Consider the following 24882-nt stretch of genomic DNA (forward strand, 5'->3'; position numbering starts at 1 on the left):
TCACTTTGACCACTACCCTGGTAGAGTAACCACAGCCCTGTCATTGTATCCATCCCATTATCACAGGGAGACGGCAGCCAAATAAACAAGAGCGCAGGGACGCCTGACACAGGGATCATAGGAAACGCACCGGCCCTGCAGACGGCCAACAGCACTTGTCTGGCTACATGGCAGGGGCAATGACTTTAGAAAGCCGCCTGCACTAGTGGCTGTATAATGGCCGCCGGGGGTCACTGACTGGATGATTGAAAGGCATTTTCACCAAAATCAAAGAAATATTCTTAGTGAATCGAAGCTCCGAAGACGTCTAAAGATGTGAATAATTCTATTTGCTTGTTTCTTAGTTAGAGCTTAGTTTGTAAGAATGTTGGGTGACAACCAATATGGCTGCCAGTATGTTGTCACCCAGTTCTTCCTGTGCGCTGTAAGAGAGGAGAATTTTCCTATAATACCAGGGAAAAATGGAAGAAGAAGATAGATGGAGTAAAGTCAGCATAGATTGTACTCATAGATGGCAGCTCTGGGGTCTGATCTGGGGTCTCTATGCAGAGAGCTGTATACAAGGGGTCATGTCTTGGGCCTGTATATAGTGGGTTTGGAGTTGGCATACACAAAGGTGGCACTGAAATATGTATACAGGCAGTGTCGGACTGGGGTACCTTGGGCTCACCAGGAAATATTTTATTCTAGGGGCCCACCCTACATACACCAGATATACCCAGCGCCAAACCTTTCACATTACTATAGCGACATTGCACAGTGCTGTGTATGTGACTGGCAATGCTCGCTCACTGTTAGTAACTGGTCAGACACTCTATGCCAGGGATAGGGAACCTTCGGTCTTTCAGCTGTTGCAAAACTACAATTCCCATCATGCCTGGACAGCCTTCGGCTGTCCAGGCATGGTAGGAGTTCTAGTTTTGCAGCGGCTGGAAGGCCGAAGATTTCAAATCCCTGTTCTAGTGTATAGGAGCTGTCCAGGCATGATGGGAGTTGTAGTTTTGCAACAGCTTGAAGGCCAAAGGTTCCCCATCCCTGTTCTAGTGTATAGGAGCTGTCCAGGCATGATGGGAGTTGTAGTTTTGCAACTGCTGGAGGGTCGAAGGTTCCCCATCCCTGCTCTCTGCAAACAGCACAGCCGTCCAATTAAGTTTCTTGAAAGGTGATGTCCCATGAAACTAACTGGGGGATTATGTCATCCTCAAGCTGCTAAACAGGGATACAGACCTCCTGCTCAGGGGCCCACCAATGGGTAGGGCCCACCGGGGGATTCCTCTGCTCCCCTGTGGGCCAGTCCGAGCCTGTATACAGGGGATGGTCTAGGTGCCATATACAGGTGGGGTTCTTGGGTGTAAACAGGGGAGGTCTGGTCTGGTGGCTATATATATAGAGAGAATTGTGATCCGAGGCTATATACAAGGGGTAGGACTTCGAGTCTGTGTATAGTGGAGGTCTTATATGTCATCTGGTATCTGGTGCCATATACAGGTGGGGTTCTGGGGATGTATACAGAGGAGGTCTTATATGGGGTCTGGTAACTGTATACAGGGGATGGTCTGGAGTATGTATACAGGGGATGGTCTGGAGTATGTATACTGGGGAGGGTCAGGAGTCTGTATACAGGTGCTAACCAGGAGTCAGTATAAAGGGGAGAGTCAGGAGTCTGTATACAGGGGAGGGTCAGGAGTCTGTATACAGGTGCTAGCCAGGGGTCAGTATACAGGGGAGGGTCAGGAGTCTGTATACAGGTGCTGGCCAGGGGTCAGTATACAGGGGAGGGTCTGGAGTCTGTATACAGGAGCTGGCCAGGGGTCAGTATACAGGGGAGGGTCTGGAGTCTGTATACAGGAGCTGGCCAGGGGTCAGTATACAGGGGAGGGTCAGGAGTCTGTATACAGGTGCTGGCCAGGGGTCAGTATACATGGGAGGGTCAGGAGTCTGTATACAGGTGCTGGCCAGGGGTCAGTATACAGGGGAGGGTCTGGAGTCTGTATACAGGAGCTGGCCAGGGGTCAGTATACAGGGGAGGGTCAGGAGTCTGTATACAGGTGCTGGCCAGGGGTCAGTATACAGGGGAGGGTCTGGAGTCTGTATACAGGAGCTGGCCAGGGGTCAGTATACAGGGGATGGTAAGGGGCGTATTACCAGCTGCTGCTGCCCTAGGTACTAAACCTGCAGACGCCCCATCTTGGGGAGTGTGGATGAGAGTGGTTTCGGAATCGCTTTTTTTATGGTTTTTAAAATATAAGCAAATTTCCACATTGAATGAATGATTAGAGCCGTCTGCTTATTGTGTGAGGGAATTCTCACCACAGGATGGGTAGATAATAGCTCCAGGCGTCACATTTACCACCGCCACACCAGACCTGACCATAACCACCATACTGTGACTGGATAACACCGCTATACAAGACCTGACCAATACCACCATACTGTGACTGGATAACACCGCCATACCAGACCTAACCAATACCGTCATACCAGACCTGACCAATACCACCATACTGTGACTGGATAACACCGCTATACAAGACATGACAAATACCACCTTACTGTGACTGGGTAACACTGCCACACCAGACCTGACCAATACCGCCATACTGTGACTGGATAACACCACCACACCATACCTGAATAATTCCACCATCCCAGCGCCTCCCCCCCCCCTGCAAGTCTAAATGGGAGGTGGGAGATTAAAAAAAAAAATAAAATTGTTTCCTTCCCCCTGCTCCTTGGTGCTGCCCTAGGCACTGGACCACAGGTGCCTAGAGGTAAATACGGCCCTGGGGATGGTCTAGGTACCGTATACAGGTGCTGACCTGGGGTCTGCATACAGAGGATTGTCCAGGTACAGTATACAGGTGCTGACCTGGGGTCTGCATACAGGGGATAATCTAGGTACAGTATACAGGTGCTGACCTGGGGTCTGCATACAGGGGATGGTCTAGGTACAGTATACAGGTGCTGACCTGGGGTCTGCATACAGGGGATAATCTAGGTACAGTATACAGGTGCTGACCTGGGGTCTGCATACAGGGGATGGTCTAGGTACAGTATACAGGTGCTGACCTGGGGTCTGCATACAGGGGATGGTCTAGGTACAGTATACAGGTGCTGACCTGGGGTCTGCATATAGGGGATGGTCTAGGTACCGTATACAGGGGATGATCTGGGTACCGTGTCCAGGGGATGGTCTGGGGTCTGTATACAGGTGCTGATCTGGGGTCTGTATACAGGGGATGGTCTAGTTATCGTATACAGGTGCTGACCTGGGGTCTATATACAGGGGATGGTCTGACGTGGGGTCTGTATACAAGTGCTGGCCAGGGGTCTATATACAGGGGATGGTCTGGAGTCTGTATACAGGTGCTAACCTGGGGTCTGCATACAGGGGATAGTCTAGGTACAGTATACAGGTGCTGACCTGGGGTTTGCATACAGGGGATGGTCTAGGTACCGTATACAGGGGATGGTTTGGGGTCTGTATACAGGTGCTGACCTGGGGTCTGCATACAGGGGATGGTCTAGGTACAGTATACAGGGGATGGTTTGGGGTCTGTATACAGGTGCTGGCCAGGGATCTGTATACAGGGGATGGTCTAGTTACCGTATACAGGTGCTGACCTGGGGTTTGTATACAAGTGCTGGCCAGGGGTCTGTATACAGGGGGATCTTGCTTATCCTCTGTAACAAGCTCTGGGCTTTATATCTTTATTAAGGGGGTCTGGTGTGGGGTCTGTATTCATTTTTGGGTGTGCAATAGATTGGGGCAATGCTTTCATAAGATGAAATGGCCAGCGCTGGAGATGGTATATAACCCTGTATACAGAGCCGGATGATGTGCTATATAATATATAGTAGACACATGAATTGGGGGCGGGGAGGGCTTCTAAATGCGTCCTGGGCCGCGGCTGGTGAGAGTGGTCAGAGCGCCATTAATAAAGCTTCTGTCCCGGCCGCCGCTGTTTACTGTGATGCTGTTTTTAACTCTCCGAGGTTTCTTCATTTTCCAGTAGAGAAAACACTGAATCTTCTCTTTCTAGATTTTACTCTCTCTGACTAACCGGCCAGAAGCTACAGAGAACGCCGGGAGCAGAGCCGACTGTCTCTGCGGCCCCTGCTTCCCTCCACTTACAATCTGCAATCCCCTCGTATAGAACCTGCAAACCATAGGATGAACCAGCCAGAGACCAGGTGGCCCCCACACACCCCCTCCCCATATTACACCCCCATAGGCTCCGTCCATCATCACACCTATAGTAGTGGTGATGCAAGGTACTGTAGGGTTGGTACTTTCACATGTACATAGTAAGAAAGCAAAAACAATAGGACAACAGGTTTACACAGAAAGATTATAGGAACTGAACCGAAAAATATGCACAAGTTGTGATATCCGCAGTATATCTGATTATCCCATATCTTTCCTTTATGCCTGGTTAAAGGGGTGCCAACTGGTGCCAGAAAGTGCCAAAGATTTGTAACTTACTTCTATTAAGAAATTTTGATTCGTCCAGTACTTATCAGCTGCTGTATGTCCTGCAGGAAGTGGTGTATTCCTTCCAGTCTGACACAGTGCTCTCTGCTGCCACCTCTGTCCATGTCAGGAACTGTCCAGAGCAGGAGAGGTTTTCTATGGGGATTTGCTGCTGCTCTGGACAGTTCCTGACATGGACAGAGGTGGCAGCAGAGAGCACTGTGTCAGACTGGAAAGAATATACCACTTCATGCGTCCTGCAGCAGCTGAAAAGTACTGAAAGATTTCTTAATAGAAGTAAATTACAAATCTCTGGCACTTTCTGGCACCAGCTGGCACCCCTTTAACCAGACATAAAGGGAAGATATGGGATAAACAGATATAGTGCGGATATGACAACTTGCGCTTATTTTTTAGTTCAGTTCCTACAATCTTTCTGTGTAAAACTGTGGGCGCGTAACACTATGGGGTTGTGTGAAAGACATACACATTGTGTACCGAGCAATATACGTGGAAGGTGAGGAGCCGTGGAGCCGGAGGCGAGGTATATAAAGAGGTGTGTGTGGGGGGAAGCTCGCTCGCTGCCTATTCTGGGCCCGCTCCGTGGGTAAACACAGAGGTGACTCACACACCAGCGCCTTTTAGGAAAATGTGGGCCGCCGCAAACAAGGCCACAGGAGGGAAAGTAACAAGGATGTGCTCTCAGGACTCAGACGGTAAACAGCAGGTGGGGTATTTATTATTGTCCGGTGACACCACAACCTTAAGACCGCGCCCAACACGCGCCAAACCGCTCGGGCACCCCAGTATAATCGTGGAGCCATTCACTCCTCTACAGAAAGGTACACAATACATGGCCAATGCTTCAATTAAAGGGGAACTCCGTAAATCCCATAATGTTTCATTGGTTTCTCCATGGTTGTGCTCAATGAGGTTATTAATGGTTGTATGATGACTGCTCTGTCAGGGTCTATCCTCTTCAGCAATGACTCCCACCTGATGTAATGATAGCTGGAGATCGGCCTAGAGGGCCTGTGGGCATCACCATAAAGAAGACCATTACACCATCTATTGACAGGTCAGAAATTTTCGGAATTTGGCGTCTCAGGAGTCCCGCTTCCTTAAGTCTATGGAGCCCGTCTCCTGCAATGAGTGGGATTGAGCAGTGAGCTGCAGAGGGAAGCCCACAGCTGCGCTCTTCTCCTTTCTATATCAATCAGCACTAAGACCCAGACTGATCAAAACTGTTGACTGGTCTGTGTGATGGTAATGCTGCCTATACACAGTGACAAACTGGGCAGACACACCAATTTCAGCTGGACTAATGGGTCCTTGAGCCTATTACATGGCTCAATTATCATGTAGCAAGGGCTGCATGTGTGTGTGTATGTATGTATGTATGTATATAAAAATATAAATATATATATATATATATATATATATATATATATATATATATATATATATATATAGAGCGATGTCCGTGCAGCCCTTGCTTCAAAGTGTCACTGAAGTTTACTTTTTTTTTTGCTTAAATTAATAATACAGTCGATTTTAAGAAACTTTGTAATTGAGTTTATTAGCCGAAAAATGCATTTTTAGCATGAAAAAGCAGCTTGAAGCTCTCCCCCCTGCCTTCATAGGGAGGAGTGGGGGGAGATGAGGCACCAAAACAGGACAACAAAGAGTTAATTTTACCGCTTTATCACCAAGCTATCTCCTCTGACCTCTGAATACCGGCTTTCACACAGCTCCCACTGTGTAATCCTTTGTTCTCTGCTGGTGACTAATCTCCCTCCTCCCCCTCCCCTTTCCATAGGTTAAAAAGGGCTCGACTGATATGAACAATACCCGATTTCCTGATAATGAGCAGTGAATGAGAGAGAGGAGGGGGGGGGGACCTGGGGAAAGTCTTTTTGAATGCAGATAATGGCAGATTTGCTTAACAAACCCAATTACAAAGATTCTTAAAATCGCCTGTACTATTGATTTCTGCAAAAAAACCCAAAAAAAAACGACAGTGACTCTTTAAGGCTATGTTCCCACTAAGTGAGAGACCGGCCGTTGGCAACAACGGCTGTACTTTTACGTAGTGTGAACATAGCCTATGGGTGTAAAAAAATTAAAGATATACTTACCTGTCCATATTTTGCAGATGTCCTCCAGCCTTGCCTGTGTGATTCCCTGCTCACTGAAGCTGGTTTGACCCAGTCTCTAAAGTGGCAGGCTGCTCAGCCATTCCCTGTCCGAGATGGGACAGCACAGCGGCCAGAGGCAGCTTCTGGTGAGCAGGGAATCCCAGAAACAAGCCAGGAGGACACCAGGGGAGCCTGGAGAAGTAAGTATACGTCTTTATAATCACTGTGTTATGGGGCCCAAAACTACAAGCAACCAAATCCCCAATGAGGAAAAGAAGATTATCGGGGACCCCAGTACATAAGCCCCCAATAACAGCCCGTTGAACTCCCTTAAAGGGGAGACACATTGCAAGCTGCCGCCTGTTCCTTATTACATCAGTTAAAGGGGAACTATCAGCAGGTTAGAAGAATCTAACTTGCTGATAAGTCCCTATTGCACAGGAGATGCAGAGGAGGAAGCTATGTCGGCGCTGTTCCGCTGCAGTTAGTAGATTGTTCCACAATCCAGTGAGACTGTTAAGAAAATTGCCCACCTCCATAGCTCAGATTTGCCCCCGGTTGGCCTGCCCCTTTCTAATGATAAAAAATGGAGTGTGCCAGATAGGCGCTATGGGGGAGGGGCAGTGCTCCTAACGTTTTTACCGGAGTGTGGAGTAAACGACTAACTGCACCGAAATGGCGCTGAGGATGATGGTGAGAGACATATACCTTCCTCCTCGGCATCTCTTGTGCAATAGGGACATATCAGCAGGTTAGGTTCCTCTAATCTGCTGAGAGTTCCCCTTTAAGATGCTGCTCAGAATTATGAACTTTTCTAAATTTAAAAAAAAAAAAGTTCTTATGGCATTAGCATTTTTGACGTTCTCCCTCCCTTTGACTAAATCTATTTCTGTCTAACACTTTGCGGCGGCCTTCTAACAGCCCTGTTCTGTCACCTGGGCCTCGGGGGAGCCGTTGAGCAGACTGTTTTACTCACTTTTTGACTCTCTCTAATTTGTTGACTTAGCAGCGTGTCTCCTTCCAGCGGCTAATTGACGGCTACTGGGCAGCCAGCTATTCCTCTGAAGATCTGAGCGCTGCCCTCAGCCAACGGCACATACTTTACCCGGCTCCTTTAACTAATAAAATTTATATACGTTTATATACATAAAGACACATACACACTAAAGGTTTATTAACAGTTTGTACAGTAGCTTCGGCTCTCGGCCAAGTTTTTTTGCAACTTTTTTTTCTTCCCCAACTTTTTTTTTTTTTCTCTCTAACTCCTCGAGAACAAATTGTAAAGCCGATCCGGAGCCAAAAACATCACTTAGGGCCTCTATTAGCTCTTTACCTCTCGGCCTGGGCGCTCGGTGCTAAATATGGATACGTGGCTATTTTAATGGTTTTATGGTTTACATGAACGGCCACGGACGCAAATAAACAAGACAAGACGCGTTTATGGAGACGGCACCGAGGAAAATATTGATGAAGATGGCCAAACAGATTATCGGCTATCAAAAGTCCACGTAAAAAAAAAAATCTGACATAGAAGGGTCTTGTTTTTTTCCCCGAGATTAGGGTTTGCCAGTGGCGTCTGTAAATTGAGGGCGTCCGTTCTTTGAAGTCGGAAAAGGTGCTAGTAAAATCAGGGGTGGTGCAAAGGGTCACGTGCATCAGTCATAGCCGCGATGTGAACATTGGCTTTGTACCGAAAATATCTTCCATATGGTTGGGGCTATAGGAGATGCACTCAGCAGGTTATGTGTTTCTATCTGTGTCTGGGAAAGCTGGGTGACAACCAATATGGCTGCCGTTAACGCTCCCCCCTCATCAACATGTATATGCTGCTCAGTGTTCTCCAATCTGTGGCTGCTGCTGCAAGACTACAACTCCCACCATGCCCTGGAATGCCATAGAATGGGGAACACTGATCTTTGCTGATCACTGATTTTGAAATCACCTGTCTTCAGAAAGTTATACAGATTTCTAATTGACTTCTATTTAAAACTCTCCATTCTTCCAGTACTTATGAGGTGCTGTATGTCCGGCAGGAAGTGGTGTATTCTCTCCAGTCTGACACAGTGCTCTCTGCTGCCACCTCTGTCCATGTCAGGAACTGTCCAGAGCAGCAGCAAATCCCCATAGAAAACCTCTCCTGCTCTGGACAGTTCCTGACATGGACAGAGGTGGCAGCAGAGAGCACTGTGTCAGATTGGAGAGAATACACCACTTCCTGCAGGACATACAGCAGCTGATAAGTAGTGAAAGACTAGAGATTTTTTTGTACTTGAAGTAAATCTGTATAACTTTCTGACGCCAGTTAATTTAAAGACATTTATTTTTCTCCGGAGTACCCCTTTAAGTTCTAAACACTTTCCAATCACTGCCAACGAACATAGAAACATAGAAGATTGTCGGCAGAAAAAGACCACTGGGTCCATCTAGTCTGCCCTTTTAGTATTTTCTTTCTTATTATCTTAGGATAGATATATGTCTATCCCAGGCGTGTTTAAATTCTGTTATTGTAGATTTACCAACCACCTCTGCTGGAAGTTTGTTCCAGGTATCTACTACTCTTTCAGTAAAATAATATTTTCTTACATTGCTTCTGATCTTTCCCCCAACTAACCTCTCACTGTGTCCTCTTGTTCTTGAGCTCAGTTTTTTACTAAAAACACTCCCCTCTTGAACCTTATTTAGTCCCTTAACATACTTAAAGGTTTCATTCATGTCCCCCCTTTCCCGTCTTTCCTCCAGACTACACAGATTCAAATCTTTAAGTCTTTTCTGATATGGTTTATGCCTCACACCCTCCACCATTTTTGTAGCCCGTCTTTGGACCCGTTCTATTTTATCAATGTCCTTTTTTAGGTGAGGTCTCTAGAACTGGACACAGTATTCCAGATCTGATGTCACTAGAGCTCTATACAGCGGGATCACAATCTCCCTCTTCCTACTGGTTACACCCCAGCATACCATTATATATATATATATATATATATATATATATATATATATATATATACACCCCAGCATACGATTAGCTTTCCCCACCGCCTGGTTGCACTGGTGACTCATTTTAAGGCTTTCAGAAATCATTACCCCTAAATCCTTCTCTTCTGAAGTCTTTTCCAACACAGTACTGCTGATGTGATACTCGGATAGAGGATTCCTCCACCCCAAGTGCATTATTTTACATTTGGAAACGTTGAACTTCAATTTCCACTGTTTGGACCACTTATCTAGCAAAGCTAAATCATTTTCCATATTACTGACACCTCCAGGAATATCCACCCTATTGCACACTTTTGTGTCGTCAGCAAACAGACAAACTTTACCTACCAACCCTTCTCCTATGTCACTTACAAACATATTAAAAAGAATAGGACCCAGAACAGACCCTTGTGGCACACCACTTGTAACCAGTCTCTGCTCAGAATATTCACCATTACCAACAACCCTCTGATATCTCTCCTTCAGCCAACCACAAATCCACTGAACTATCCAGGGATTTAGTCCAATTTTCTCCAACTTCTCTATCAGCTCTTTATGGGGAACTGTATCAAAAGCTTTGCTGAAGTCCAGATAGGCGATATCCACAGCACCGCCTTCATCCAGCACTATTGTGGCATAATCAAAGAAATCAATGAGATTAGTCTGACATGATCGGCCCTCAGTAAAGCCATGCTGGTTTGGATCCATCAAATTGTTGATTCTTAGGTGATCCATTATCTTCTTTTTTAGAAGAGTTTCCATCATTTTCACTACTACAGATGTCAGGCTCACTGGCCTGTAGTGACTGGGCTCTTCTCTATTCCCCTTCTTGTGGATTGGTATAACATTGGCCGTTCTCCAATCATCGGGGACATCTCCGGTTAGCAGGGATTGGTTATACAGATCTGTCAGGGGGGCAGCAATCACAGATCTGAGTTCTTTAAGAACCCTGGGATGGATCCCATCTGGACCCATCGCCTTATTCAGCTTTAAACGGGCAAGTTCCTCTGCAGCTTCAGCCTCTGAAAATACTGGAGCCGAACCCATATAGCTGGAGGCAATGCTGTGTCCAACCATCCTGTGATTGTGAAGGCCGCCTTCTGAAAACACTGAGCAGAAGTAACTATTCAAATAGTCAGCGACCGCCTTATCTCCATCAATAAACGTATTCTCCCCATTACTTATTTTAGTAATGCTGCAGCCATTCTTCTTCTTCCTGTCACTTATATATCTGAAGAAGGTTTTATTCCCCGCAGTAACAGATTTTGCCATTTCTTCTTCTTTTGAGGCTTTAGCAGCATTTATAATCTGCTTTGCCTCCTTCTGTATACTTTTATACGTCTCTCTGTCAGCTTCATTCCCAGTCTCCTTATACTTCCTATACGCTGCTTTTTTTCCTTTTACAATGGCCTTAACCTCTCTAGTAAACCATAATGGATTCTTCTTCCTTTTACTTTTGCTAACTTCTCGTACATATAGTCTAGTTGCCTTTAATATGGCATTTTTTAATTCTGCCCACTGAGTGCTCGCTCCCGATGTTTTATCCCACCCTCTTAATTCTTTATCTAAATACTCCCCCATTTTATTAAAATCTGTCTTCCTAAAATCCAATACTCTTGTTGTAGTATGCAGGGGCGTAGCTAATGTCTCCTGGGCCCTGGTGCGAGAGGCCAACTTGGGCCCCCCCCCCCCTCCTTTCACGACCAAGTGATGCTATTGTTATGCGTGTGTGTGTGTATATATATATTTATATACACAGTGGTGCCTTGGATTATGAGCATAATTCGTTCTGGGACGGCGCTTGTAATCCAAATCCACTCTTAAACCAAAGCAAATTTTCCTATAAGAAATCATGTAAATGCAGACAATTGGTTCCACACCCCAAATATATTTATTATTCTGTACTGTACAGTAATGGAGAGGATGGGAAACACAAGGGCTGACAGAGACTGCAGGGAGCATGAAGGACTGAGCAGGGCAGATGTGGGCACATACATGCAGCGCTCTCTGTCCGGGGAGAGAGGGGTTACAGCTATGGAGAGATTACCCCCCCCCCCACAGTCCTGTCCCCTGATGTAAGCCCCAGCCTGAAGGGGATCTGCTATGATTTGGAAGGTGTTTAGAGTACAGTGCTGTAGACCCCGCTATGCAGGCCATGCCCCTTCTCCACTCGCGCTCCCACCCAATACAGGAAGTTCTTAAACCAAAGCAATGCTCTTAAACCAAGTCACAATTTTGAAAAACTGTGAGCTCTTAAACCAAAACGCTCTTAAACGAAGTTACTCTTAAACCAAGGTACCACTGTATGTGTATATATATATATATATATATATATATATACACACACACACCAAGACAGATATTACCTATTACCGCCATACTGTTACCGACCAAATCCTGTATACTGAGACCAATATTACCAGTAATACCAGTATATAGGGAGGAAACATTACCGCCACACCACAACCACTACCATCACCACCATATTGTTACTGACCAAATCCAGTACACTAAATCACCTCATCCAGTCATATAGAGGTGGCCCCAGCTCTACACAGGCTCTATACACCATATACATTACAGTGCAGTTATATCAGGTGACTCACAGGAGACGTCTTCTCTGATCGGAGTTCTTTCCTTTTCATCATCTTCTCCATCCGTCCTGGGCCGTTATGAGAACTTCTCCGAGCCACGAATCCACAGAATCTGCCAGACAGACATATTAGGCTCCATCTCCATCTCTCTACACACTGCACATCTGTACTGTCCCCTTTACACCCTCATTTAGTGGGTAGCCCTGACTCTATGTGACCTCCTAATAATATATGCCCCCCTCTGTGTATTCCCTCTCCCCCTATGTTGCCCCCCCCAAATAGATGGCCCCCTCTACCCCCTCCCTTATAGATGGCCCCCTTTCCCCCCCTCCCTTATAGATGGTCCCCTTCCTCCCTCCCTTATAGATGGTCCCCTTTCCCCCCCCCCCCCCACCCTCATAGATGGCCCCTCTTTCCCCTCACCCTCATAGATGGCTCCTCTTTCCCCCCACCCTCATAGATGGCCCCCTCCTTCCCCCCACCCTCATATATGGCCCCCCTCTTTCCCCCCACCCTCATAAATGCCCCCCCCCTCCCCCCCACCCTCATAGATGCCCCCCTCCTTCCCCCCCACCCTCATAGATGCCCCCCTCCTTCCCCCCCACCCTCATAGATGCCCCCCTCCTTCCCCCCCCACCCTCATAGATGCCCCCCTCTTTCCCCCCACCCTCATAGATGGCCCCCCTCCTTCCCCCCCACCCTCATAGATGCCCCCCTCCTTTCCCCCCACCCTCATAGATGCCCCCTTCCTTCTCCCCCACCCTCATAGATGCCCCCCTCCTTCCCCCCCCCACCCTCATAGATGCCCCCCTCTTTCCCCCCACCCTCATAGATGGCCCCCCTCCTTCCCCCCCACCCTCATAGATGCCCCCCTCCTTTCCCCCCACCCTCATAGATGCCCCCTTCCTTCCCCCCCACCCTCATAGATGGCCCCCCTCCTTCCCCCCACCCTCATAGATGCCCCCCTCCTTTCCCCCCACCCTCATAGATGGCCCCCTCCTTTCCCCCCACCCTCATAGATGCCCCCCTCCTTTCCCCCCACCCGTACAGGCTGATAAAAAAACAAAACTTAACTCACCTGACAACGCGCTCCCACGTTGATCCTCACTCTCACTCACTGTCCCCGGCTGCTGCGCGGCTGCCGGGGGTGTCGCGTCTTATCCCCGGCAGCGCGCGCATCCCAGAACTCCCTGCGCGCCGGAAACCGGAAGTCAGGGCCCAAGGCGCGCAGGGAGTTCTGGGATGCGCGCGCTGCCGGGGGTAAGACGCGACACCCCCGGCAGCCGCGCAGCAGCTGGGGGAAGACGGAGCCAGGCTCTTGTGACCGCAAGCAAAACAATGCTTGCGGTCACAAGAGTGATTGATCGGGGGGCCCCGCGGGCCCCCCTTGTGGCGGGCCCGGTCGCGGCGGCGACCCCTGCGACCACGGTGGCTACGCCACTGGTAGTATGGGATTGGACGTCAAACCATAGACACTGGTGGTCACTGGAACCTAGATTTTCTTCCACTCTAACTTCAGACACCCGATCCCCATTAGTAAATACTAAATCTAGAATGTTCTCTCCTCTGGTAGGTGACTTCACAAGCTGTTTTAGAGATGCCCCTGTAAGGGTCTCCATTACATTCTTGCTTTTACATGTAAGTGCAGAAGGGATATTCCAATCCACATCCGGCATGTTGAAGTCACCCATAACTACAATGTCCCCCTTTAATGACATTTTAGTAATTTCATCCATCAGCATGTTATCATAGTCACAGCATCACAGCAATCAAATCCTACAGATGTGCCCACAATTATCTGATATACTGGAATACCTGATACTCCTAATACTTCCCTATAACTGCCTGATAATCTGACCCCTACTAGTTGGTACAGATTCGCCCACGGTTTTCTGACACCTATCAGGTCCTGCCCCTGTATAAGGACGTCTGGAAAAAAAAGCAATAAAAAGGGATTTTAAAAAATCTACAACTAAATGCACCAAATTTGCAGTAATTTAGCCACAACCTGTTTTGTGATTAATAAATCTGGAGCATTCTGTGGCGACTCTTAGCCACGCCCCCTTAAAAAGTAACCCGTTGGGCGTCAGCCAGCTCCACGCGCAGTCATAGTAGTGAGACCTTATATTATCCCACAACATAAACAATCAGATGCGGCTCATTACGCCTCAAGAAAAGAGAAAAAAGAATTAAGAGCTAGAAATAACATTCCCTGATCGAGAGGCGGCCACGACCGAAGAGGAAAGCTACGGCTGACCGATCCAAAACCAACACGTGATGTCAACAACAAATCCCCGTAAAGCCCCTTTATCAGTCAGGTGATCCCAGATGTGGATGAAGCTGATTGAGACCTCGCTGGATGTTATTCCTGGCGGAGACGATAAAGAAAACGTTTTATTACTGTGTCTCACAGGAGAGCCATCTGTCAGAGATGTCTCCTGTGATTGGCTGCTGGAGCCTCTGTCACCATCACATGACCAGGACACATTGTGATCCCCGGATTAGAACAACAAATGGAATTAAAGCAAAATAGTTACAGAAAATATATGAGGAAACTGTTACTATTAGTTATAGGTTACATAGTGAGTGTAATTACATCAACAATACTGTTTCTGTGTACATACATTATATTACTGATCCTGTATTATACTCCAGAGCTGCACTCACTATTCTGCTGGTGGGGTCACTGTGTACATACATTACATTACTGATCCTGAGTTACATCCTGTATTATACTCCAGAGCTGTAATCACTATTCTGCTGGTGGGGTCACTGTGCACATACATTACATTACTGATCCTGAGTTACATCCTGTAATATACTCCGGAGCTGCACTCACTTTTCTGCTGGTGGGGTCACTGTGTACATACATTACTGATCCTGAGTTACATCCTGTATTATACTCCAGAGCTGCACTCACTATTCTGCTGGTGAGGTCACTGTGTACATACATTACTGATCCTGAGTTACATCCTGTATTATACTCCAGAGCTGCACTCACTATTCTGCTGGTGAGGTCACTGTGTACATACATTACTGACCCTGAGTTACATCCTGTATTATACTCCAGAGCTGCACTCACTATCCTGTTTGTGGGGTCACTGTGTACATACATTACATTACTGATCCTGATTTACATCCTGTATTACACTCCAGAGCTGCACTCACTATTCTGCTGGTGGGGTCACTGTGTACATACATTACATTACTGATCCTGTACTGATCCTGAGTTACATCCTGTATTATATCCAAGAGCTGCACTCACTATTCTGCTGGTGGGGTCACTGTGTACATACATTACTGATCCTGAGTTACATCCTGTATTATACTCCAGAGCTGCACTCACTATTCTGCTGGTGGGGTCACTGTGTACATACATTACATTACTGATCCTGAGTTACATCCTGTATTATACCCCAGAGCTGCACTCACTATTCTGCTGGGGGGGGGGGTCACTGTGTACATACATTACATTACTGATCCTAAGTTACATCCTGTATTATACCCTAGAGCTGCACTCACTATTCTGCTGGTGGGGTCACTGTGTATATACATTACATTACTGATCCTGTACTGATCCTGAGTTACATCCAGTATTATACTCCAGAGCTGCACTCACTATTCTGCTGGTGGGGTCACTGTGTACATACATTACATTACTGATCCTGTACTGATCCTGAGTTACATCCTGTATTATATTCCAGAGCTGCACTAACTATTCTGCTGGTGGGGTCACTGTGTGCATACATTACATTACTAATCCTGCACTGATCCTGAGTTACATCCAGTAATATACTCCAGAGCTGCACTCACTATTCTGCTGGTGGGGTCACTGTGTACATACATTACATTACTGATCCTGTACTGATCCTGAGTTACATCCTGTATTATATTCCAGAGCTGCACTAACTATTCTGCTGGTGGGGTCACTGTGTACATACATTACATTACTGATCCTGTACTGATCCTGAGTTACATCCAGTATTATACTCCAGAGCTGCACTCACTATTCTGCTGGTGGGGTCACTGTGTACATACATTACATTACTGATCCTGTACTGATCCTGAGTTACATCCTGTATTATATTCCAGAGCTGCACTCACTATTCTGCTGGTGAGGTCACTGTGTACATACATTACATTACTGATCCTGAGTTACATCCTGTATTATACTCCAGAGCTGCACTCACTATTCTGCTGGTGGGGTCACTGTGTACATACATTACATTACTGATCCTGTACTGATCCTGAGTTACATCCTGTATTATATTCCAGAGCTGCACTCCCTATTCTGCTGGTGGGATCCCTGTGTACATACATTACTGATCCTGAGTTACATCCTGTATTATACCCCAGAGCTGTAATCACTATTCTGCTGGTGGGGTCACTGTGTACATACATTATATTACTGATCCTGAGTTACATCCTGTATTATACTCCAGAGCTGCACTCACTATTCTGGCATTATGTGGCACTACTTACTGTCACTATGTACAGTAGTTTGTTATCCTTGCTGTATATGGTGGTGGCACTATATGGCACTATGTTGGTTGGTATGTTACTATAGTAGGTAGTGAGGGGCAGATTGGATTCCCAGCAGATCGCTCTTCTCCAGGAAAAGGATATGAATATTTTTGCAAACAAGAAATAAAAACAAAAGTAAAATGTCTTCACTAATAATTACATTGAAGTGTCACTGTTGTTTATTTTATTTTTACAGGTGATTTTAAGAAACTTTGTAATTGGGTTTATTAGGCAAATCTGCCATTATCTGCATTCACAAAGCCTTTCCCCAGGTCCCCCCCCCCCTCCTCCTCTCTCATATCCACTACTCATTATCAGGAAATCTCGACTCTTTTACATCAGTTGAGCCCTGTGTAACCTATGGAGAGGGGAGGGGGAGGAGGGAGATTAGTCGCCAGCAGAGAGCAAAAAACAAAGGATTACACAGTGGGAGCTGTGTGAAAGCCGGTATTCAGAGGTCAGAGAGGTCAGTGCTGACTTCAGAGGAGAGAGCCCAGTGATGTAGCTGTAAATTAACTCTTTGTTGTCCTGTTTTGGTGCCTCATCTCCCTCCACCCCTCCCCTCTCCATACACAATGATGAAGACAGGGGGGGGGAGAGCTTCAAACTGCTTTTTCTTAATAAAAATGCATTTTTCGGCTAATAAACCCAATTACAACGTTTCTTAAAATCGCCTGTACTATTGATTTCTGCAACAACAAAAAATGAAACAACAATGACACATGCCGTTTTATGTTTACAGCTCCTATGCAAAGCTATGTGTCTCTATGGTCACCGCTTACAAACAAACACTGATCCAAGCTGGAATTAACAACTAACCTAATCACCAGTGAAGCTAAAACTACTTCTACCTAGTCCACCAGGGAAGCTGATACTACTACTAGCCTAATCACCAAGATTACAGATGACAGTATTAACCATTTCACTGCCCTATGCCACAAGGAATGCTGGTCCTCATTTCTCCACTGCTCTAGTTGGCACTATCTCCTTTACTGTCTCTGGCCATCAGGAAAGCTGGTACTAACATATCTGTGCCCCTAGACATCCAGGGATAGTAGCATTAGCTGTTTCACTGCCTTTGGCCACCAGAGGAACTGCCCTTAACTGCACTGTTATTCCTGACCACAAGGGAAGCTGACAGCAACCTCCCCCACCCATTACCCTAGACCACCAGGGACTGTTTCACTGCCCTAGACCACCAGGGACTGTTTCACTGCCCTAGACCACCAGGGACTGTTTCACTGCCCTAGACCACCAGGGACTGTTTCACTGCCCTAGACCACCGGGGACTATTTCACTGCCCTAGACTACCGGGGACTATTTCACTGCCCTAGACTACCGGGGACTATTTCACTGCCCTAGACTACCAGGGACTATTTCACTGCCCTAGACCACCAGGGACTATTTCACTGCCCTAGACTACCAGGGACTATTTCACTGCCCTAGACCACCAGGGACTATTTCACTGCCCTAGACCACCAGGGACTATTTCACTGCCCTAGACTACCAGGGACTATTTCACTGCCCTAGACCACCAGGGATACTAATATTATCTATTTCAGTTCTGCAGACAACCATTTTTTCAGCATGGCTGGCCCCTCTGGTTTACTATGCCCTTTACTGTTCACCAGACTTAGGGGCGGATTAACTTTACCATAGGCCCCGGGCTGTTCACCTAGCCTGGGCCCCCCCACCCCACTGTAACTATGGAAGCACTAGCCTGGCGTTCATAGTACAGGACAGATAATGTCATGATGTCCTGATTTGTGCAAAATTGCCATAAAAAAACTGATTTTTTGCAAATCATGGCGGAAGTGTAGCCAGGAGACAGTACACCACTGAAAGTATAAGTCTTTTTGGGTGGTCATGGGCCCCCCAGGAGCTCAGGGCCCCGGGCGCTACTGACCAGACTGCAATATAACCCAGTGCAATGTCTGCTCTATCTATCTATCTCTATATGTATATATATATATGTATATATATATATATATATATATATATATATATATATATATATATACACAGTATATCTATATCATTTTCTCTTTGTCCCACAATCCTTTGCCCCTCGATTATTATCTAATAAAAAAATAAACAGGACCTCCATCTCAGGATGACAGCCCAGTCCTGCGCGGGCAGGAGGCAAGTCCCTGCAGCCCTGTGTGTTTATATACACACCTTGTATAAGGCGTGTGCTGAAGTCATACCACAAAACGCCAAGCTCATGCCAACTGGTGCCACCCCAAACATCTGCATGAGGTATCATATACATATCAGCATAAGGAGGATGAACACTTTACTGCAATTCCCACAAAACACCATCAAAGGGACATTAATGCTTAGAGTGTAATAGCTGGTTATAGGTCTGGGTCGTATTCTGTGACTACCAGGTGACTACCAGTATGGCCACCAGTAGCTGAGGTGTCTGCGGAGGAGGGTGCAGACTGTATCTACTTACCAGGAGCAGACTTCAGTCTGATCCTGGCTGTTTAACCCTTTATATGCCATGACTAGAAGTTACAGTGGCATGTCAACAGTGACCTGACAGGTGCGGCACCTTTTTTTTGGGGGTCCGATTGGCACCATGGCCTCCATGCCTGCTATGAATCTGCCTGTACAGTGTACCTGAGCAGAGCACTGAATATACAGATCAATGCAATAGCATAAATCATTATAAGGAATTATATATTCAGTTTCGCAGTATTTATGGTAGGAAGAGGGGCGCCTCCTACTGGTCCAGCAAAAAACAGACCCTCTTGTGTATACGGGGGGAAAACAATAGTAATAAATATAAATATATATACATACATATATACACACACATATATATATATAGTTCTTAGAAGTTGCAGAGTTACAAGCAAGCCAAACATTACTGACGGCAGAAGGGGTTATGATTGTGACCTAAATCTAAGCTTCAGTGTCTGATGGGACCTGCTGCCCTTCCGGAGAGAGGAGACTCACCTTGCTCATGAAAGACTTGCAGAAGGAATTTTCATCAAAAGTCTCAGTTTTTAATCGTTCTACAAAAAAACAATAATAATAATCAATGGGCCTCAGAGTTTAGAAAATATGATGATTAGCCAAGCTAAAATATATAACATAGACACACACATATATATATAACACATATATATATACACACAGTCACAGGGACCCATTTTAACACTGTGAAGATGTGGCTGGGTTTCCAGGTAGTAGCATAGATATACAGCGGTACCTTGGTTTAAGAGTAACTTGGCTTAAGAGCGTTTTGATGTATGAGCTCACAGTTTTTCAAAATTGTGACTTGGTGTAAGAGCATTGCTTTGGTGTAAGAGCTCCCTGTACTGTGGAGGAGGGGCATGGTCTGCACAGCGCGGTCTACAGCCCTGTACTCTGACCCAGGAAGTCTCCCTCACCTTCCAAATCATAGCGATCCACTTCAGGCTGGGGCTTACATCAGGGGACAGGACTGTGGCGGTAATCTCTCCATAGCTGTAACCTCTCTCCCCGGACAGAGAGCGCTGCATGTATGTGCCCACATCTGCCCTGCTCATTCCTTCATGCTCCCTGCAGTCTCTGTCCGCCCTTGTGTTTCCCATCCTCTCCATTACTGTACAGTAACTTATAATATCACATATTCTGCTGTTTCTGAATGTTTGTTTCATCTGTTTTACATGTTATTCAGAATAATAAATCATTATTTTTGGGGTGTGGAACCAATTGTCTGCATTTCTATGATTTCTTATGGGAACGCCGTCCCGGAACGAATTATGCTCGTAATCCAAGGCACCACTGTATATATATTTGATGCCCCCATTGTCGGGTATAGGTACAGTGCACTGAAGAAACATTTATTAATCTTTTATATATGTTTTCCATTTTGGGGGGTTTGATAGATATTTGTTGTATTTCTGGCAATCACTGTGCGGTATAAATAACACAATAACTGCGGCTTATTATCATTGATCCCAATTTATACCGTTTTCTTCTGTGTTACTAATTTTGTACAGTAACTTTTTTTATTAAATCATTAGTTTTTGTCTTAATTTTTTTTTTACGTATTTACTTTTCCATTGTGACCTGTGTAAGGGCTCGTTTTTTGTGGGTTCAATATTTTCATACCATTTTTTTTTAACTGGGAAACGTTCTCATTTTTAATTTTCTTTCTTTTTAGTCAGTCTGATCACTGGTATAATACTCTGCAATGCTTCCTGAGATCTGGACACTTTTATTACACTCCCTGCTGTCATGGCAGCCCATTGGTAAGCTGCAGTCATGTAGCAGGGGGGACATTGGTGTGACAGAGGGTGGGCTCCCTGTTTCTTTACCACCAAGATGCCACAGTCATACCTGACCATAGCATCTAAGGGGTTAAATGGCAGAGATTTGTGTCATCTTCAATCCCAACCACTATACAGGGGTGACAGCTGTACAATACAGCCAGCAGCGGATTGCACAGACACAGCTCCTGTATTGCACAGCTACTGCATGGTACCTGACCCAGAACAGTGACAGCTATGTGTGAATATGGAGGCGGATGGTGAATAATCTCCGTCATCTGATACAAGATCCATTATACTTTCCTTGCAATTTTTTTTGCATAGGATCATAAAAACATGACTCATCTCTTTCCAAAGCAGCGCCACCCTGTACTCAGGTTGTGTGCGGTATTACAGCTCTGTAACCTAACCTCTATGAAGCTGAGGTGCAATTCAAGAAAAAACTTATAGACCGGCGTGGCACTGTTTCTGGAAGAAAGAAGCCACGTTTTCCTGATCCTGCACAGCTCCAGCTGTTAGTAAGTCACCTCAGTAAGTTCCTCACCCCGAGATAGTACGGCTCCACCCTCCTGATAGTCCTGAATTTCTTCATCCTTCCTCCTCAGTAGGGTGCACAGCTCCTGACACTGAGCGTCCAGGGCTTTGGTCATGGAAATCAGCGGCTGCAGGAAGTGGCGGCATACCTGTCAATCAAACAGAGGTACAAGGTGTCCTGATCTGTTATAAGAACAATATAACTAGAGAGGCATGAGGGTGAGGAGCATGTTGGCTGTCAAAGGGATTGTTCAGCTTTTTTTCCCTTCAAATCAACTAGTGCCAGAGATTTGTAATTTACTTCTATTAAGAAAATGTCAAGTCTTCCAGTACTTATCAGCCGCTGTATGTCCTGCAGGTAGTGGTGTATTCTCTCCAGTCTTGAGAGCAGGAAAGGTTTCTATAGGGATTTGCTGCTGCTCTGGACAGTTCCTGACATGGACAGAAGTGGCAGCAGAGAGCACCGTGTCAGAATGGAAAGGATACACCACTTCCTACAGGACATACAACGGTTGATGAGTACTGAAGACTGGAGATTTTTAAGATAAGTAAATTACAAATCGGTATAACTTTCTGGTACCAGTTGATTTTAAAAAAATAACAAATTCTCAGGAGGATAAGCTGCTGCCAGAGAAGTCTGACATTGATTTTCTCACCATTCAAAGCACATGGATGTCTGGCCGAGCTGAGTGTGCATGTTTATCAGGGGAGATAGCTGTCGGCTAAAACGTCCGACAGCAATCATATGTATGTGACCAAATGCTATAATAGTATACCATGTGTCTATGACATCACCTACAATGATCATTGCTGGCTGCAGTATGATATAACGTACAACCTGTGACTGTGGAACTACAAGTCCCAGGAGAGTCCCAGCATGCCACACCAGCTGTTATAAGGGTCTATGAAATTATGCTGGTGACAATCAGAGTCTAGTGATTCATAATGCGGATGTCTGCTCCTATACTGTGTATTTGCTTTGACATCTAGAAAGATCCAGAACATTAATGCAGACATCACTGAGAAGTCTCTGCGCTGCCCACAGAACTCTGCACAGATGGAGCAGAACAGGTTACAATGTAATCTCATAAAGGGAAATGGTGCCATCTAATGGTCACATAGCAAATCACAAGATCATCACCACCATGACATAAAATAGCATCAACCTTAAAATTATTGTTTGTGAATATCTTATTCAGTTAAAACTGAATCTTATTATAACTTATGTCCCAAGTACATCCAGAGCTGCATTCAAAATTCTGTGGAGTCTGTAAGTACAACACCGTCCTTATCCTGGAGTGCAGGGTTCCCAAAGCTGTAGATCTAAAGCTGCAAAGCTTCAACTTTCACCCTGGCCTAGGAGACAAGGACTGTCAGGGCATGCTGGGAGTTGTAGTTTGGCAACAGTTGGAGGACCACAGATTGAATGCTGCTGTAGGGCAGGGCTGTAACAGTAATAATACAATACAGCAAAGCATATTCTGTACGGACTGGGAGAAGCTGCTGAAACACAACATATCCTGCGGCCTAAGAGCTAAGAAGTAATCGGAAGAATTCTGAATGCAGGTCTGGTTGTGACAAGTTATGGTCAAACCGCCTTTCCCGTCTCTCACCATGCTGACGCTGGCCTCTCTGCAGTGAAAGTCCCAGTAAAACGGGAGCCCAGAGAGCTGACTCTTCACGTGCAGCATCAGTGTCCCCCGGGTGCGGGTGCAGGACAACGTGTTGGGTGCCTTGTCCTTAGAATCCAACAGGGGACGGATGAGCTGGGAGAGATGGCTGAGGAACGAGGAGATGGGAGCTTTAAGGCGTTTATTCAGCTCCTGTATGGGAAAGATGGGGAGAACATGTAAATTGAATCTCAACGTGGGAGTCTACTACATCTGTACAGATCCTGAGTTACATCCTGTATTATACTCCAGAGCTGCACTCACTATTCTGCTGGTGGGGTCACTGTGTACATACATTACATTAATGATCCTAAGTTACATCCTGTATTATACTCCAGAGCTGCACTCACTATTCTGCTGGTGGGGTCACTGTGTACATACATTACATTACTGATCCTGAGTTACATCCTGTATTATACTCCAGAGCTGAACTTACTATTCTGCTGGTGTGTGTGTGTGGGGGGGGGGGGGGGGGGGGTCACTGTGTACATACATTACTGATCCTGAGTTACATCCTGTGTTATAATCCAGAGCTGCACTTACTATTCTGCTGGTGGGGTCACTGTGTACATACATTACATTACTGATCCTGAGTTACATCCTGTATTATACTCCAGAGCTGCACTCACTATTCTGCTGGTGGGGTCACTGTGTACATACATTACATTACTGATCCTGAGTTACATCCTGTATTATACTCCAGAGCTGCACTCACTATTCTGCTGGTGGGGTCACTGTGTACATACATTACATTACTGATCCTGAGTTACATCCTGTATTATACTCCAGAGCTGCACTCACTATTCTGCTGGTGGGGTCACTGTGTACATACATTACATTACTAATCCTGAGTTACATCCTGTATTATACTCCAGAGCTGCACTCACTATTCTGCTGGTGGGGTCACTGTGTACATACATTACATTACTGATCCTGAGTTACATCCTGTATTATGTTCCAGAGCTGCACTCACTATTCTGTTGGTGGGGTCACTGTGTACATACATTACATTACTGATCCTGAGTTACATCCAGTATTATACTCCAGAGCTGCACTCTCTATGCTGCTGGTGGGGTCACTGTGTACATACATTACTGATCCTGAGTTACATCCTGTATTATACTCCAGAGCTGCACTCACTATGCTGCTGGTGTGGTCACTGTGTGCATACATTACATTACTGATCCTGAGTGACATCCTGTATTAGGCACCTTCCTCACCTTTGACCTCTCCTGTATGACATCAGCCGCGGCCTCCTCACACCAGGCACCGCTGAGGTCGGACACAAGGAGACAATATGAGGAATCTGTAAAACGGACTTTAGTGAAGAAGCTGCAGTCACCGATGTGCAGGGTCTGCCATGGCAGCTTCAGGAGGTGAGTGTCTGTATCCTGTGACAGCGTCATGGCGTCCGCGCTCTCTTCCTGTCAGGATATAGCATGAGATAAAATGTAAGAGGCTTGTCCTATAAATGGCCACTGCCGACCTAACCAGCGATAGCAGCCGCAGCGTCTAGATGACGGACATGAGGTGGAGGGTCGCCTGTCCCCACTGCCCCCTCCCCACATATGTAATGGTATGGCAGGATTCCCTGCTTGTTCAGTGTCTGCACACTGCTCTGTGGAGTGTTTGGTGCAGGACTGAGTGACTACTCCCTGACATCCTATACACATTATTATAGACACATCCTTGAATACGGTCCGTTTT

At 46.1% G+C, this 24882-nt stretch overlaps 1 protein-coding gene across 1 annotated transcript in view; it reads right to left on the reverse strand.

Moving 5' to 3' along the window:
• Positions 1–24882, reverse strand: part of NHEJ1 (non-homologous end joining factor 1) — a 73701-nt gene extending 48819 nt beyond the window's left edge. Inside the window, exons 1-4 of the mRNA XM_069982520.1 lie at positions 24396–24882; positions 23119–23328; positions 21516–21654; positions 19671–19729 (exon numbers count right to left, since the gene is read on the reverse strand). Coding sequence (XP_069838621.1) covers positions 19671–19729; positions 21516–21654; positions 23119–23328; positions 24396–24581 — 594 coding nt within the window. The 5' untranslated portion in view covers positions 24582–24882. The remainder of the gene's footprint in view (positions 1–19670; positions 19730–21515; positions 21655–23118; positions 23329–24395) is intronic.

Source organism: Dendropsophus ebraccatus, chromosome 9 (assembly GCF_027789765.1).
Source record: "Dendropsophus ebraccatus isolate aDenEbr1 chromosome 9, aDenEbr1.pat, whole genome shotgun sequence".
Lineage (NCBI taxonomy): Eukaryota > Metazoa > Chordata > Amphibia > Anura > Hylidae > Dendropsophus > Dendropsophus ebraccatus.